Source organism: Cydia splendana, chromosome 24 (assembly GCF_910591565.1).
Source record: "Cydia splendana chromosome 24, ilCydSple1.2, whole genome shotgun sequence".
In the NCBI taxonomy this organism is placed as follows: Eukaryota; Metazoa; Arthropoda; class Insecta; order Lepidoptera; family Tortricidae; genus Cydia; species Cydia splendana.
In genome coordinates this window covers 10,819,093-10,836,002 of record NC_085983.1, presented here as the reverse complement: position 1 = coordinate 10,836,002, position 16,910 = coordinate 10,819,093, and the positions used below count along the sequence as shown (strand labels likewise).

Here is a 16,910-nt window from a genome sequence, read left to right as displayed (position 1 = left end):
GTCTGTCTGTCTGTCCGTCCGTATGTCACAGCCACTTTTTTCCGAAACTATAAGAACTATACTGTTGAAACTTGGTAAGTAGATGTATTCTGTGAACCGCATTAAGATTTTCACACAAAAATAGAAAAAAAACTATAAATTTATGGGGTTCCCGAAAATCAAAATTTTTTTTTCATCAAACCCATACGTGTTGGGTATCTATGGATAGGCCTTCAAAAATGATATTGAGGTTATTAAAATCATTTTTTTCTAAACTGAATAGTTTGCGCGAGAGACACTTCCAAAGTGGTAAAATGTGCCCCCCCCCCCCCCACCTGTAACTTCTAAAATAAGAGAATGCTAAACTAAAAAAAATATAAGATGTACATTACCATGCAATCTTCCACCGAAAATTGGTTTGAACGAGATCTAGTAAGTAGTTTTTTTTTAATACGTCATAAATCGTAAACCGCAATTTTATTATGTTACTTGTTGCTACGGAACCCTTCATGGGCGAGTCCGACTCGCACTTGGCCGCTTTTTAATTGCTAAAAACAGTATTCAGATTTCACGATTTGTTAACATGTTGGTAGGTATGAGGGCCATTTTATTTAAAGTTGTCCCCTACACTTTTTTTCAAATTTGGGATTTTTTATGTTATTTCTACTCAGAATAACGAGCTCTTTTGATCCTGATAGGGGAAAAAACTGTCTCAAAATTACCATACATTTTTCGATCTTTCCATTCTGTGACCGCCATACAAAGTCTATGAAAAATGGTAACGGAAAGGAAACAAAAACCTTGGACACTTTTTTTTCTCCTATGAGGATAGAAAGAGCTCTTGATTCTGAGTAGAAATAACATAAAAATTCACAAATTGAAAAAAAAAGTGTAGGTGACTTTAAATAAAATGGCCGATGAGCACATTTTGGTAAGTGCCAGCGAGATGCCTTATGAGTCAACCCGTTATACAGGCCGATTTCCACCAATAATGATGTTTATTCTACAGATGACAAATAGGAAGAAAACATTTTTGCATATAATTTGGTCACCCTACTCAATGTGACGTCTTGTCGCTTTCCATAGAGCGTATGTCAAAAGTCATAGGGTGACCGTGATTATTTAGTTTAAGATTATTTTTTATTTAAAAATAAGAAAAAAATAACGAATTATTTTAATCAAATATTTATTATACATGATACCTAATATGGATCATATACAGAGTCATTTCTGACTGGTTCTGGATCACGACCTAGAAATAAATAACCCTGTACGGTCAGCCAAGAAAGTGGTCTACCACTTTTCGACTATCAATCAGATGATAGAGTCGAAAAGTTGTAGACCACTTTCTTGGCTGACTGTACGATCGCCCACACTGTTAACTGTACATCGGTGGATCTTATGCCTTTTGTATTAACAAACATACAGGGTGATTCAGGAGACGTGAGCAGGACTAACACTGCGCATATCGTTCATTATAAGCAACTGTTTCGTATCAGTATTAGTAAGGTTAACGTTAATTTTCTAGTCGTGTTCAAAAAAAAATTTTTTTTTTTACGACATGCATGGTCACCCTAAAATTAGAATACTAAACTACCGATATTCTGTGTCAAATTGAATGTCACCACTGTCATCACGGTCTGGTTACTTTTGAAAACTCGTATCTCACTCAAGTTTGACAGTTTATTTTCTTCGTAATCAAAATGCTGTCATTTCGGTTAAAGAGGTTTTATGTTTATTATTTAGGTCCTGTAGGGTGACCATGATTGTAGAGGATTAAATTTGCCCTCACGTAAAAGTTAAAAAATAGGAAAAAGTGTTGTTGTTTCTCCTAAATACGACGGTGATCGATCAATTATCAGTTACTGAGTGTGCAGGATTAGTCCTGCTCACGTCTCATGAATCATCCTGTATATGTAACTCCGTATAAGATAAATGAAGTCTAAGAAAAAAACGAGCCTCGGAAATCAAGAAAAAGCAACCTCGAATAGATGGCGCCACACCTTTGGCCTATGCTCGGCTAGATGGCGTTGACACCTTTTGATATTTAGAATTTTAACTCATATCAGTGAAAGAACATGAGTCAAAGTCATATGGCGTTCTAAAAAAATATATTTAGAAATAAAAAATCATGTATCCATTATATATAATTTTTTTGATTTTTTAATACTTTTTTTAGGGTTCCGTACCCAAAGGGTAAAAACGGGACCCTATTACTAAGACTCCGCTGTCCGTCCGTCCGTCCGTCCGTCCGTCCGTCTGTCAGCAGGCTGTATCTCATGAACCGTGATAGCTAGGCAGTTGAAATTTTCACAGATGATGTATTTCTGTTGCCGCTATAACAACAAATACTAAAAAGTACGGAACCCTCGGTGGGCGAGTCCGACTCGCACTTCTCCGGTTTTTAGTTTTAATCGTGTGTATGTAAAATTTACCATGACAATAGCCCTCTATACTATCTATTCTCTTTGGTAATAAGGTCCACCGATGGATAGGAGTATTGCTGTTTGTATATATCGAACCCTGTTAATCATCATCATCATCATCATCTCAGCCTATATACGTCCCACTGCTGGGCACAGGCCTCCTCTCATGCGCGAGAGGGCTTGGGCTATAGTCCCCACGCTAGCCCAATGCGGATTGGGGACTTCACATACACCTTTGAATTTCTTCGCAGATGTATGCAGGTTTCCTCACGATGTTTTCCTTCACCGAAAAGCTAGTGGTAAATATCAAATGATATTTCGTACATAAGTTTCGAAAAACACATTGGTACGAGCCAGGATTTGACCCCGCGACCTCCAGATTGAAAGTCAGACGTCATATCCACTCGGCCACCATTGCTTCCCTGAACCCCACCGAACCCTGTTAATACATCGCTCAAACTCTCTGAGCGATAAGAATGTATCCCGCAAGTCTCCCAACCCTCTTCATGTCCAAAGAGCTTGGCTGCAAAAGTAAAATGCAGTAACTGACCAACTTTTTCAATTATATCCTTTCTATCTGGGGTATAGAATAGATATTTTATTTTGGACGAATAAGAATTGAAATGGAATACGGACAGATATTTGACGTTTATATTAGTATAGATGGTATGGTAGTATAGTTTGCTGGTTTGATGTTGAAATTTCATATGGGAGAGTCATTTTTTTCGCGTTTTCGGGGTTTTTCCCATAGTAAAAGTTGCTCAGTATGACCTAAACATTAATGGGTCTCTTTCTTTGCCTTTCGTTCTGATACATACTTTATACCCCAATATTGTTCGCCCTATGTGCTCCCTATTCTGAACATGACAAGAATACTTGAAGACCATATTATACAATTTATGTATTAATGATTATTATTTTGACTCGCTAAATATTTCCTGAATTAAAAGAGTAAAGTATTATAGCAAGTTTAGAAACTATCCACATTACAAAGTACAGTCAAAGTAGATAAGAAACTTCATAAACTAGGAAAATATAATGCCCGAGTAACTAGACATAAGGTGTATTGGGGTTATCCCAGTGAGTTTTTATGTGAGTTGGATTTTAAAGTCACTAGTTAGTTATGCTTAATTGGATATAGGTATACTATAGATCTTTAAAATCATCATCATCTCCTAGCCGTTTTCGGCTACAGCGACTGCTTTGCTACAGCTGAGAGCGTCGCTAATGCGCTCTCAGGTGACTGACGTAGCCAATCTTTGCAGCAAATGTGCGGCCACATTCGCTGCAGGTCAGCACCCCTCCGACGGAATTATACGTGATGGCCACAGGTGGTCTGGCCTTTAGCTCGTCACGCTTAACGTCGAGCTCTGTGCGTCGCCTGGCTTCAAATTCACGCACTTGCGTCTGCACAATATGTCTCCACTGTGGACGGTCACCAGCTAGTGTCTCCCATGTTAATGTGGTCATGTAAACATGGTCTAAAGGCGTAATAATATTACCTTTTTAGGACGTACCTAAAGGGCAAAAAACGGGACCCTATTACTGAGACTCCACAATCCGTCTGTCCGTCTGTCCGTCTGTCCGTCTGTCCGTCTGTCTGTCACCAGGCTGTATCTCATGAACCGTAATAGCTAGACAGTTGAAATTTTCAAAGATGATGTAATTCCATCATAGGGTCTATTCCGTCCACTAGCGTTTTTCTCGAACAATTAACAATATTGATAATTTCATCGACAAAACAGCGATTGCTTTTAGTTTCAGCATTCAACAGAAAGTGGTTTTTTTCTTACGATTCAAAATCAAAGAAATATACGCTCGTGGACGGAATAGCCCCTATGACTTTGGAATGGAATTATCTACATCGATCTTACCTACATTTTTTTATCTCAAATTGGGATTTCGTATTTATTCCGCCCAGACTGAGGAGCCCTTCAAACTTAGCAAACATGTTATCAAATCCCAATGAAATAAAATTAACTGCAAATAAAATACAGACCATTACGCGTTTACGTAATAACCTCAACTCAACTTACATATTACATGGAAAGTTGTGTTCCAACTTTATTCAACTAACTATACAAGAATGCTTTGCGAACTTCAAGTTCGTCCACTTCTTCTTTATTTAGATAAGTTTTTTTTTTAAGAAATTTCTAGAATTAATCCTTGTCCTTACTAATATTATAAATGCGAAAGTGTGCTTATGTTACCTCTTCACACTTAAACCGCTAAACCGATTTAGATGAAATTTGGTAGGTGCTTATCCACTCACATGCTTGATATTTTTCAGTGACCTCTATTATTATAATAAAATAAGGGTGACAGCTGGTAGCTACAGTTACCAAAAGCAAGTGAGTGGTTATACTTATTCAAAAATCCATTCTAGATGAATGGTTCGCTAGTTAAACGATGAAATTAATAATCATGGAATGGAATGGAATCATTCGTTTTCAAGATATTTTACCTATTGTAGATAGATTTGTTTTATATTTCTGTTCTTGTCCTTTAATAATGTATATTAATAAATCTTTCTAAATGTAACCATCAGGAATCACCATTCACATTTTGATGCTTAAAATGGGAATTAATATTTCTCATTTCGTAACTGGTAGCAAAAGTCCACGAAATGAGAATGAGGGCCGATTTTTAATAGGTTGTCGATTTTTAGTGTTCCTGTTCCGTGTAAAGCTATCGGCGCAATTCGGGAAATGAATTAGAGATTAACTAGATACGATATAGTAAAGATATGTGACGTCCGACGGGTAACGGTACCTTATGGCGGTTGACGCTTACGCTGTTATTAACGCCACTCAATATTATTGCGGCGCTATGCGACGTAAGCGCCAGCCGCTATAAGGTACTTTTTGCCGTGGAACGTCACATATCTTTACTATTTCATATCTAGTGAATCAATTCATTTCCCGAATCGCGGCGCCAACCGCCATAAGATACGTTTTTCAGTGGAATGTCACATATCTTTACTATTTCATATCTAGTGAATCTATAATTCATTTCCCGAATCGAGCCGTATGTCCACGGAACACTTATGGGATCACTTCGGTCTTGCAAATCAGTCAAATGCGTTCTTTTTCGTTTTTCATAAAATTTGGCCTGCGCCAACTTTTATGTCTCAGTTTGACACAATGGTTGACTGGTAGAGAATGCCTTTTGGCATTAAGTCCGCCATTTGTGCATTTCTCTTTGTTTGTGCACAAAAGTTTAAATAAATAATTAAATAACACGGCTGGTTTGAAGCCTCCTCATTCTAGGCGGAATAAATACGAAACTAAATCTCGCCCCAAAAAAAAACTTAGCAATTTTCCGTTGAGTAACGAAGATTTTTTAGAACATTCGCTGAATAAATATATGTATATTTTTATGATATATTGTTCAGAATAGGAAAATCTATCTATAGATGTAGTGCATAATTGTTTTCTATCGTATTTTCTCGGAAACGTTCGTATTTGTCATGCTACTTCAGTCAATGTCAGTACTTTTTGTACCGAGACAGACTGAAATAGCAAGACACGTTCGTACTTTTCCGTGAAAATACTATGGAAAAAAATTATACACTACATATGTATAGGTCCACCTAATTTTATCGAAATCTGACTATAAAATCGACCACAAAATAAAGGATGTTTCGTGCCTTTAGAATCAGAATAACCCTGCGGTATTCATGCGGTAATTAAGTTAGGCAATCAAGGGGTAATAAAGCCACTGTGGGCTGCTTTCAGTGCATGGATGTCTTCTACAAGATAAATAATATGTATTGTAATGTTTTCAGTACTATATTTTTTCCATCACGGTTCAATCAATAGGGTATTTTCCTACTAGTCAAATCAGTTACTTTTTTAGAACTGTCAAAACGATTTGCTAATATGGAATTTATATGAAACATTACATCGTGACGTCACGGTCAAATAACTACTTTTTATATTTCTATCCGATTTATTAAATAGAGCTTGTGTTTAAAAATAACTCCTATCTGTGTTTTTCTAATAATTATCTGGTGCTTTATTTCATGCATGGTGTAAAATCATTTATTTTAAATACAGTATAATACCCTATTGGTGTTCCGGACATTTGGGAGACGTGCGCGGAGCAGAAGCCAACACGGGAGAGGCATACTGGGATATGTCATACTAGGTCCCCAAAAGAAAATCCGCCACTTTCCCCATTCACTAACCCGGGGATAACTGGTTAAACCAGGAGTTACTATGGTTACCAGTACAATTTGACACAGGGTTAACGGTTTAACCGGTTAATCCCGGGTTAGTGGGATCGTAGAAGCGGCGTTTAGTGGCCTCTATTTTGTCTTGAGCAGTATATAGGTATTATTATTTTATAGTTTGAGCAACACACTGTTTCAGAGACCGCAAATGAGTTACGGCAAGTTTGTTGACAGAGATAAATCATTGAGTAACAACCAGCCTACAGAGTACAGTGTAGGCACAGAATTACACATATTTAAGTACACAAACGGGTCTACCGCGATATAATTTCATTGTTTTTACCTTTAATTCCGAAGTTTCAGCTGAGTTGCACCAGAAAGACTGACGTTCCAACAAATGTCAACGGAGATAATAATATTAATAATAAAACACCACTAAACTACCCGAAATTAGTTTATAAAAATGCACAGAATGAGTACCTAATACACAAGTATTTAAAAAAAGAAAAAAAGAAAATAATAGTTAAGTATTTGTTTTACAAGTGGGCAAAGTTGTTGTTTAACTACTTGCGCTAATATTGACACCCGAGCAAGCGAAAAATTTAAAACATGAGAAGAAACTTTGCTCCACACACACCAACACGAGGGTAATATTAACTATAAAACATCACAATTACAAATTATAAATCAAATAGGTTTGACAGTTATTAAATATTTATCACTCACATGATGAAAGAACTCAAAATTTACATGTAAAGTGTCATTCTATGGAACTTGCTAACTATGTAAACAAAAGTTACTATAGATGGTCAAGCAAATCTTGTCAGTAGAAAAAGGCGCGAAATTCAAATTTTCTATGAGACGATATCCCTTTGCGCCTACATTTTTCAAATTTGCCGCCTTTTTCTACTGACAAGATCTGCTTGACCATCTTATAGTAAATTCATCAGTCAGAGACAATTTCAATATGGCGGTTTGTTTACATAGTTAGCAAGTTCCATAGAATGACACTTTATTTTAGCCACACTTATGGATAAAATGCAACCTTCACATCAGTTTCTAAAGAATAAAGAGAGCTTTGACGAGCTGGTGTAAACATTCTTATACTACATAAAAGATGTATATGTATATAAGATAGTAAATGTACTCACCCATGTCTGGTTACGGTCGACGTCGCAATATCCTGTGGGTTTGGTTGATTTTATCTCACTATTAACTGATTACTTGTTAGATTGGTGCGTAATACAATTATGTGTCTTAAAATGAAATGTCTGTTGGGATATTTTATTAAAAATCTAAAATAAATTCATAATATTATAACCCTGTGTTCTGTATATAGCTAAGTACTTCATTTAAAGTTTGACAAGAAACATCCTAATTTTGCTCCGAAATTTTATCCAGAGCAGTTTCACTTTATTTCCGTCCGTGTTCTGAAAACACAAAACTCCTGAATTTCAGATGACAAACTTGAAAAAGAAAAGTTTCATAGCGACAAATATGGAGGTTATTTTTCAGCTGTCTAACAAAAGTTTTGTAAATAATATAGGTACATTTTCATCATAACTTTGTTCTTAAATAACTAAATTATAAATGTAATGATGTGTGTTTATGCTTGTAACTGAACGTAACTACAGACTTTCTTTTTCTTTATCAAAAATAAAAAAAACATTGATATATATGGTATTAGTATTAATAACAAGCTTAAATCTAAAATAGGCCCTTGAAGTGTGTCCATGTGTCTGTAAGATCGTTTCCTTTTGTCAATAAAAATATTCTATATTCTAATGTAGAGTGAAGCATTGTACCAAGGATGCTGGCGGCATTTCCTCGCTGTATTGCAATGCTGATACGTTGTGCGAGGTAGCCGCCAGCTCTTCGGTCACCAGTCAGCCTTTCTTAAAATGAATTAATGCTTGTCTCAATAGGGGATATTACTGCAATGTTCTGCCGCCAGAGTGCAGCACTAAGCTAGCTAGTAAACCATAGAGTAACTTATACATACCTACTGGAATTATCAGTAGCAGTACTGATAATTCCGCTGCTCGATGCTAGATGTCGACTACGAAAATAATAGTCGTTTTGGTACTATTGTACTAACGAACGACGAACGAACGAACTATAGTTCGTTTTTTTTTATCATTAGAAAAAAGGTAAGCGATCTTGACATGTCTTTTACTTGAAAAACTTTTTTTTAAATCAGTAACTGTTACTTATGAAAGCAGAAGAATATAAATGATCGTATTAGATTCATAATTGTTACATATTTGCCGTGACTTATTTTTAAAACCTGTTTTTCAAGTAAAAGACACATCAAGATTGTTTACCTTTTGTCTAATGCTAAAAAAAACGAACTATACAACTGATGTATGGAGTGAGCACTCTATGTATTTTTTTCTCTATGATATGATTATATAGTAATTTTGGTAATTTAATAAGTAACTTTGTATACTCGTTAGATACGTAAATAAGGATTCCCAAAACCGGGGTCTACTCCAATATATCATCGTCCGAATAAAACCCGGCTCGCGTCCGGTGCCGGTCAATATCCGGTTCCGGTATCGGGGATTCTGGGACGGAATGTTTAAGTATACCGGGTGGAATGGGTACGGAGCCGATCTTGTTCAAACTTGTTCGAGAGATCGGCTCACTTTATATTTCGTCAACCTTAACCTACTATTTATCTCATACTTTTAAACGAGCAATTCTTGTTCATTTATTACGGGGATCTCGGAAACGGCTCTAACGATTTCGTTGAAATTCGCTATATGGGGGTTTTCTGCGATAAATCGATATAGCCAGGTCTTACCTCTGGGAAAACGCGCATTTTTGAGTTTTTATATGTTTTCTCTCCCAGATATTATTTTTTATCAAACAACGCCAAACACTTGACTTGGCTAAGTATTAACAGTAACCGCTCCGCCACGACATTGAGCGACTTGCGACGGCGGCAGCGACAACCATAGGTGGGAACCAAAGGTTCGATCGCTGTGTTTCGCTCCAACCTATGGTTATCGCTGCCGCCGTAACACACACTAAATATAGCCATAAAAAAGATATGGTTCAACGTTATGATCTATAACTGTAACGTTATATAGCGTTCTTTAAATATAACGGATAATCGATCGTTTGTCATATAGAGGATATAATCATGATGTAGCCTGCTTAGCAAACTTACAGGCCTATTCGAACGTACATTTCTAAGCATTATCATAGAGAAATATAGTAAGCATAAAGATTTTTTTGCGGTATTTTCAGTGTCAGGTAGATGGTAGATACATTAAAAAGAAAAATAAACTAACTTATCTATAAAAAAAACTAAATAAAAAATAAAAACTAATACTAAATAAAATTAAAATACGTCTAAGTAATGGTAAGGTGCAGCGGGTCAATTTCGACTGCAGGATAATTTCGACTAATCGAAATATCTTCCATGTTTTACATTATTAACTGGAGTCACACACAACACGCACAACACATTTTTTCGCTATCTGGACATATATGGCACTCTAGTTAAAAATGTAAAGCATGGAAGATATTTCAATTAGTTGAAATCAGGGCTCGGAACTTGTTTCGAAAAACCCGAAATAGCCCAATATTTTTAATTGTTTTATGCTCTTTACGTAGGATTGAATCATGTGTTTAGGTAACAACTTCGTATTATTAGATTGTCCCATTAAAAATGAAATAAACCAAAGAACGAAAAAGAACGTAATAATACCGGTATTTTTTAGGGTTCCGTACCCAAAGGGTAAAACGGGACCCTATTACTAAGACTCCGCTGTCCGTCCGTCCGTCCGTCCGTCCGTTTGTCTGTCACCAGGCTGTATCTCACGAACCGTGATAGCTAGACAGTTGAAATTTTCACAGATGATGTATTTCTGTTGCTGCTATAACAACAAATACTAAAAACAGAATAAAATAAAGATATAAGTGGGGCTCCCATACAATAAACGTGATTTTTGACCGAAGTTAAGCAACGTCGGGCAGGGTCAGTACTTGGATGGGTGACCGTTTTTATAGATAATGATACGGAACCCTTCGTGTGCGAGTCCGACTCGCACTTGGCCGGTTTTTTTCGCTATCTGGACATATATGGCACTCTAGTTAAAAATGTAAAACATGGAAGATATTTCAATTAGTTGAAATTACCCCGCAGTCGAAATTGACCCGCTGCACCTTATTGATGTAAGAGAACTTGACAAACGTCGTGTAGGGACGCTCTGGGCCCGCGATTTGTAAACTCCCCTTTATAAATCACTCTGTCCCGTTACTCTGACACTTATTTAGGTCGATTTGTACTTTGGTTGAGACTGTACACTGTACACTCAGCATCAGAAGTAGCAGTATTTTCTAACAGCTTTTAACTAAATATATAGAGTCAGACAATTCGGATCCCTTTGTTTGACATAATTGTTGAAAGTCATAATGTAATGTCATAACGGAAGAACAGCGCTGGCTTTGCCAGCTACATGCTGAGTTTTATGGCATTTTTCACTAAATGTTATACATTGTATATTTGTCAACATGTTTTTGTCGTCTGTGTTTGTTTGTCATAAATAAATGTATTTTCTTTCTTTCTTTCTTTCTTTCTTTCTTTAATGATTGTCAGATTATCGTTAGTCGTAATTCTGAAACCGGTAACTTTTCGGGATTTTCGTAAGGATCCTATAGATAGGTTAGGTTAGGTTAGGCTGGTTTTATGGCAATCCTGAAAAGTTACGTGTTTGTGAGAAAAATCAAATTATGACTAACGAAAATGCGGACAAACAATACATTATGACTTAAAACTTTATGGGAAACAATTAAGATTCCAGACAAGTTTATAGCACGTACGTGCAAGTGTTATATAAACGTCATAACTTCATAGAAGTTTGATGTTTAAAATAATACTTGCACGTCTGTGCTTTAAAAATCGCTGCAGAAGTTATCTTGGTCGGACTCTAATTATGTGATGTGTGTATATTAAATTGTAATAGATACTTTTGAACACGAAATGAAGAGATTTAACTCAAGTTAATAATTTATTTATTCATAATATTTTTATAACATAATAAAAACACTTATAAATAAAAAAAAATAACTAAGTCGTAGTCGCTCGGTAGGGTACCCAGGAGGCTGGTCGCATTGCCCCGCTGGATGGCAATGCTGATCCGTTGGGCAAAATATTGGCAAGTTCTCTGGTCACCAGAAGCCTCTATGACGCGCTTTGACAGCTCTTCATAGAGGCGACGCGCGCTAGGTCCCCACGGCCCCAAGGTCTCCACACCAAACGGCACAAATATGTAGCTACTACCTAGTGTTACATATTTGCGGCGTTTGAGGCTTTCGGCGGATGTCACACTATTTATAAAATGCACTTAACATACTAACACACCATGAGATTGTGATCGAATGCTTAGGTACCTATATAAATAAATTTCTCAATAAATAAAAAAAGTTTGACAGCTTTGCGTAACAAACCAAGTACCTATACATTTTAATAACAAAACTTCTGTGAGACACAGACATATTAAATCATCGGGCGCGGAGAGCTGCGGCCCGCAGTCTGCGCCGGTCCGTCACCGTAAACGCAAGCTCCTGATGACACTCCTCGGTACGGAGTGAAACATGTCGAGCGTTTTTCGACTTAAAATACGTGAGTGACCCGTTTTTAATATATTTAATATACCTATACATTTTGTTTCAATATTTTGTCCCCTGCATGTAGCACTGTGCATCATATCACACGTGTCAGTAAATACGGGTGGACGATTCATCACACAGTGGTCCTGCGGCGGACAAAAACAAATATTGCTCGTGTGTCCGCAAAAATGGACTGGGACTGCTTAAATATGAGTTCCTATGGGCACAGAATAAATAATAGTACGTACAGTAAGTTCACTCTCTAACAAAACGTGTCTATTACTAGAGATAACCGCTAGATGGCGAAAGCGCGAGCAGGCGTCCTTTACGTAGCGGTGTGCGGCAGAGTTGGGCAAAAATTAACTTGAATAAGAATAAGAATAAAAACAGAAATTTTATTCTTATTCAAATCGATTTGAATTAGAATTATTCTTGCAATAGTTATTTTAGAATAAAATTAAGGTGAATAAATCATGTGACTCTTATTTTAAATGCGGAATAAAAAACAGAATAATTATTCTAGAAGTGGGCCTATTCTAACTAAGGTTTTATTCAATTAAAATGTTATTTAGAATTAAGTTAATTTTTGTAGTAAAATCGGTTATATTTTGTTAGTTGATTTTCACCCTTCTATTTAAAAGTCGGATTGATTTGATATTTGTTACTATAGTTTAGGTATAGTACACATTGAAGAGTTCCGCTATACACTATCTAGTTCTATCATCCGATCAGGGTGCTTAGCCAACATACCAAACGTTGACCCTCCGTAGAGTGGCGCATAGTCTCTCTCTATCACTCTTACATATTAGTGCGATAGAGAGACAGATAGCGTTTCGTTGTCGTACCGCAAACGTTTGGCATGTTGGCTACGCTCCCAATGTGCCTAGCCAAGATGCCAATTTTTGTTTTTATTTTAATAACCGAATCATTAGGTAAATTTAGCTGTTCTGGGGGCCTAGCCAACATGCCAATCGCTTGCGCTCCAACAACGAAGCGCTTTCTGTCTCTATCACTCTTACATATTAGTGCGATAGAGAGACAAAGATAGCGTTTCGTTGTCGTAGCGCAAACGTTTGGCGTGTTGGCTACGCTCCCAATGTGCCTAGCCAAGATGCCAATTTTTGTTTTTATTCTTATAACCAAATCATTGGGTAAATTAAGCTGTTCTGGAGGCCTAGCCAACATGCCAATCGCTTGGGCTCCAACAACGAAGCGCTTTCTTTCTCTATCACTCTTACATATTAGTGCGATAGAGAGACAGAGATAGCGTTTCGTTGTCGTAGCGCAAACGATTGGCATATTGGCTACGCACCCAAGGTGCCTAGCCAAGATGTCAATTTTTGTTTTTAATTTGATAACCAAATCTTTGGGTACAATTTAGCTGTTCAGGGGGCCTAGCCAATATGCCAATCGCTTGCGCTTCAACAATGAAGCACTTTCTGTCTCTATCACTCTTACATATTAAATAGTGCGATAGACAGACAAAGATAGCGTTTCGTTGTCGTAGCGCAAACGTTTGGCATGTTGGATATTACGCTCCCAATGTGCCTAGCCAAGATGACAATATTTGTTTTTAATTTAATAACCAAATCTTTGGTTACAATTTAGCTGTTCTGGGGGCCTAGCCATTATGCCAATCGTTTGCGCTCCGACAACGAAGCGCTCTCTCTGTCTCTCTATCGCACTAATAAATAAGCGCTTTGTTGTTGGAAGCGATTGGCATGTTGGCTAGGCCCCCAGAACAGCTAAATTTACCTAATGATTCGGTTATTCAAATAAAAACAAAAATTGGCATCTTGGCTAGGCACATTGGGAGCGTAGCCAACATGCCAAACGTTCGCGCTACGACAACGAAACGCTATCTTTGTCTCTCTATCGCACTAATATGTAAGAGTGATAGAGAAAGAAAGCGCTTAGTTGTTGGAGCCCAAGCGATTGGCATGTTGGCTAGGCCCCCAGAACAGCTTAATTTACCTAATGATTTGGTTATAAAAATAAAAACAAAAATTGGCATCTTGGCTAGGCACATTGGGAGCGTAGCCAACACGCCAAACGTTTACGCTACGACAACGAAACGCTATCTTTGTCTCTCTATCGCACTAATATGTAAGAGTGATAGAGACAGAAAGCGCTTCGTTGTTGGAGCGCAAGCGATTGGCATGTTGGCTAGGCCCCCAGAACAGCTAAATTTACCTAATGATTCGGTTATTCAAATAAAAACAAAAATTGGCATCTTGGCTAGGCACATTGGGAGCGTAGCCAACATGCCAAACGTTCGCGCTACCACAACGAAACGCTATCTTTGTCTCTCTATCGCACTAATATGTAAGAGTGATAGAGAAAGAAAGCGCTTAGTTGTTGGAGCCCAAGCGATTGGCATGTTGGCTAGGCCCCCAGAACAGCTTAATTTACCTAATGATTTGGTTATAAAAATAAAAACAAAAATTGGCATCTTGGCTAGGCACATTGGGAGCGTAGCCAACACGCCAAACGTTTACGCTACGACAACGAAACGCTATCTTTGTCTCTCTATCGCACTAATATGTAAGAGTGATAGAGACAGAAAGCGCTTCGTTGTTGGAGCGCAAGCGATTGGCATGTTGGCTAGGCCCCCAGAACAGCTAAATTTACCTAATGATTCGGTTATTCAAATAAAAACAAAAATTGGCATCTTGGCTAGGCACATTGGGAGCGTAGCCAACACGCCAAACGTTTACGCTACGACAACGAAACGCTATCTTTGTCTCTCTATCGCACTAATATGTAAGAGTGATAGAGACAGAAAGCGCTTCGTTGTTGGAGCCCAAGCGATTGGCATGTTGGCTAGGCCCCCAGAACAGCTAAATTTACCTAATGATTCGGTTATTAAAATAAAAACAAAAATTGGCATCTTGGCTAGGCACATTGGGAGCGTAGCCAACATGCCAAACGTTTGCGCTACGACAACGAAACGCTATCTTTGTCTCTCTATCGCACTAATATGTAAGAGTGATAGAGACAGAAAGCGCTTCGTTGTTGGAGCGCAAGCGATTGGCATGTTGGCTAGGCCCCCAGAACAGCTAAATTTACCTAATGATTTGGTTATTAAAATAAAAACAAAAATTGGCATCTTGGCTAGGCACATTGGGAGCGTAGCCAACATGCCAAACGTTCGCGCTACGACAATGAAACGCTATCTTTGTCTCTCTATCGCACTAATATGTAAGAGTGATAGAGAAAGAAAGCGCTTCGTTGTTGGAGCCCAAGCGATTGGCATGTTGGCTAGGCCCCCAGAACAGCTAAATTTACCTAATGATTTGGTTATTAAAATAAAAACAAAAATTGGCATCTTGGCTAGGCACATTGGGAGCGTAGCCAACATGCCAAACGTTCGCGCTACGACAATGAAACGCTATCTTTGTCTCTCTATCGCACTAATATGTAAGAGTGATAGAGAAAGAAAGCGCTTCGTTGTTGGAGCCCAAGCGATTGGCATGTTGGCTAGGCCCCCAGAACAGCTAAATTTACCTAATGATTCGGTTATTCAAATAAAAACAAAAATTGGCATCTTGGCTAGCCACATTGGGAGCGTAGCCAACATGCCAAACGTTCGCGCTACCACAACGAAACGCTATCTTTGTCTCTCTATCGCACTAATATGTAAGAGTGATAGAGAAAGAAAGCGCTTAGTTGTTGGAGCCCAAGCGATTGGCATGTTGGCTAGGCCCCCAGAACAGCTTAATTTACCTAATGATTTGGTTATAAAAATAAAAACAAAAATTGGCATCTTGGCTAGGCACATTGGGAGCGTATAGTAGAGGAGTCGTATGAAAATTTGTATGTAAGGGTCAAAATAATTCCCACAAAGACGGGGTTTGATTTTTTTAGTTCTTTGTGTGTATCTTTTTGACATACTAAAAATATATCAAAATATATGCATGCAAAACGCATTTATTGACATTTCAAATTTGAAAAATCAAAAAATATATTAAAAATCGTGTGTGGTATCAAATGACAGGAAATTACACGCTAAAAAAGGTTGTGAAGTTGATTTTACAAAATAAAAATAAAAAACAAAGTGGTGGCTGAAAGACTGTTTTTTTTTTCAATGTTGAGAATTATTTCCTACATTGAAAACTAAACTAAACTATCATAGTTTTACACATCAAAATACATTGTGTAAAAGAAAAGAATATTTAATTAATGAATACCTATTTTTAATTATATTAATATAATATGAAAAATATAGGCTCTATATTAATTTAAAAAGTTTTATCAATAAACTGAACGCACCTCAAAGGAGGTGCTTGGCAGAATATATGGAACAAAAACTATTGTAAACTGGTCATATTTTTGTAAAACTCGATTTCGACTGGCAAATTATATTACTTTTTGGCAACCGGGTTTTTTACCCTAATTAGATCCCGCTGAATCCGAATTTGCTCGATCGAATTCTTGACCGGAAGTGAGATATTTGATATTAAAGGTTCCTTTTTTTAGCATGTCGTAAATAACTCTTAAACGGTGGCGCATAGCAAAAATGTTCTTATACGTAAGTAATCTGCATAAAATTTCCTACAAGAAAGATTTCGTACAATTTTTCGCTAGGATCAATATTCAAAGAGATATTAACGCGGGAAAGTTAATTATAATCACTTCAAAGGTCGGTTTTTTTTTTAGTTTTTCGTAAATAACTCGTAAACGGTGGCCAATATATTGAAATGTTGTTA

The 16,910-nt window shown here is 37.3% G+C and overlaps 1 protein-coding gene across 2 annotated transcripts in view; it reads right to left on the bottom strand.

Moving 5' to 3' along the window:
* Positions 1 to 16,910, bottom strand: part of LOC134802454 (Kv channel-interacting protein 4-like) — a 66,785-nt gene that overhangs the window by 32,737 nt on the left and 17,138 nt on the right. Inside the window, exon 2 of one of the 2 annotated variants that reach the window (XM_063775123.1) lies at positions 7,731 to 7,795. In XM_063775123.1, coding sequence (XP_063631193.1) covers positions 7,731 to 7,734 — 4 coding nt within the window. In that variant the 5' untranslated portion in view covers positions 7,735 to 7,795. The remainder of the gene's footprint in view (positions 1 to 7,730; positions 7,796 to 16,910) is intronic. The other variant, XM_063775124.1, reaches the window with a different exon arrangement.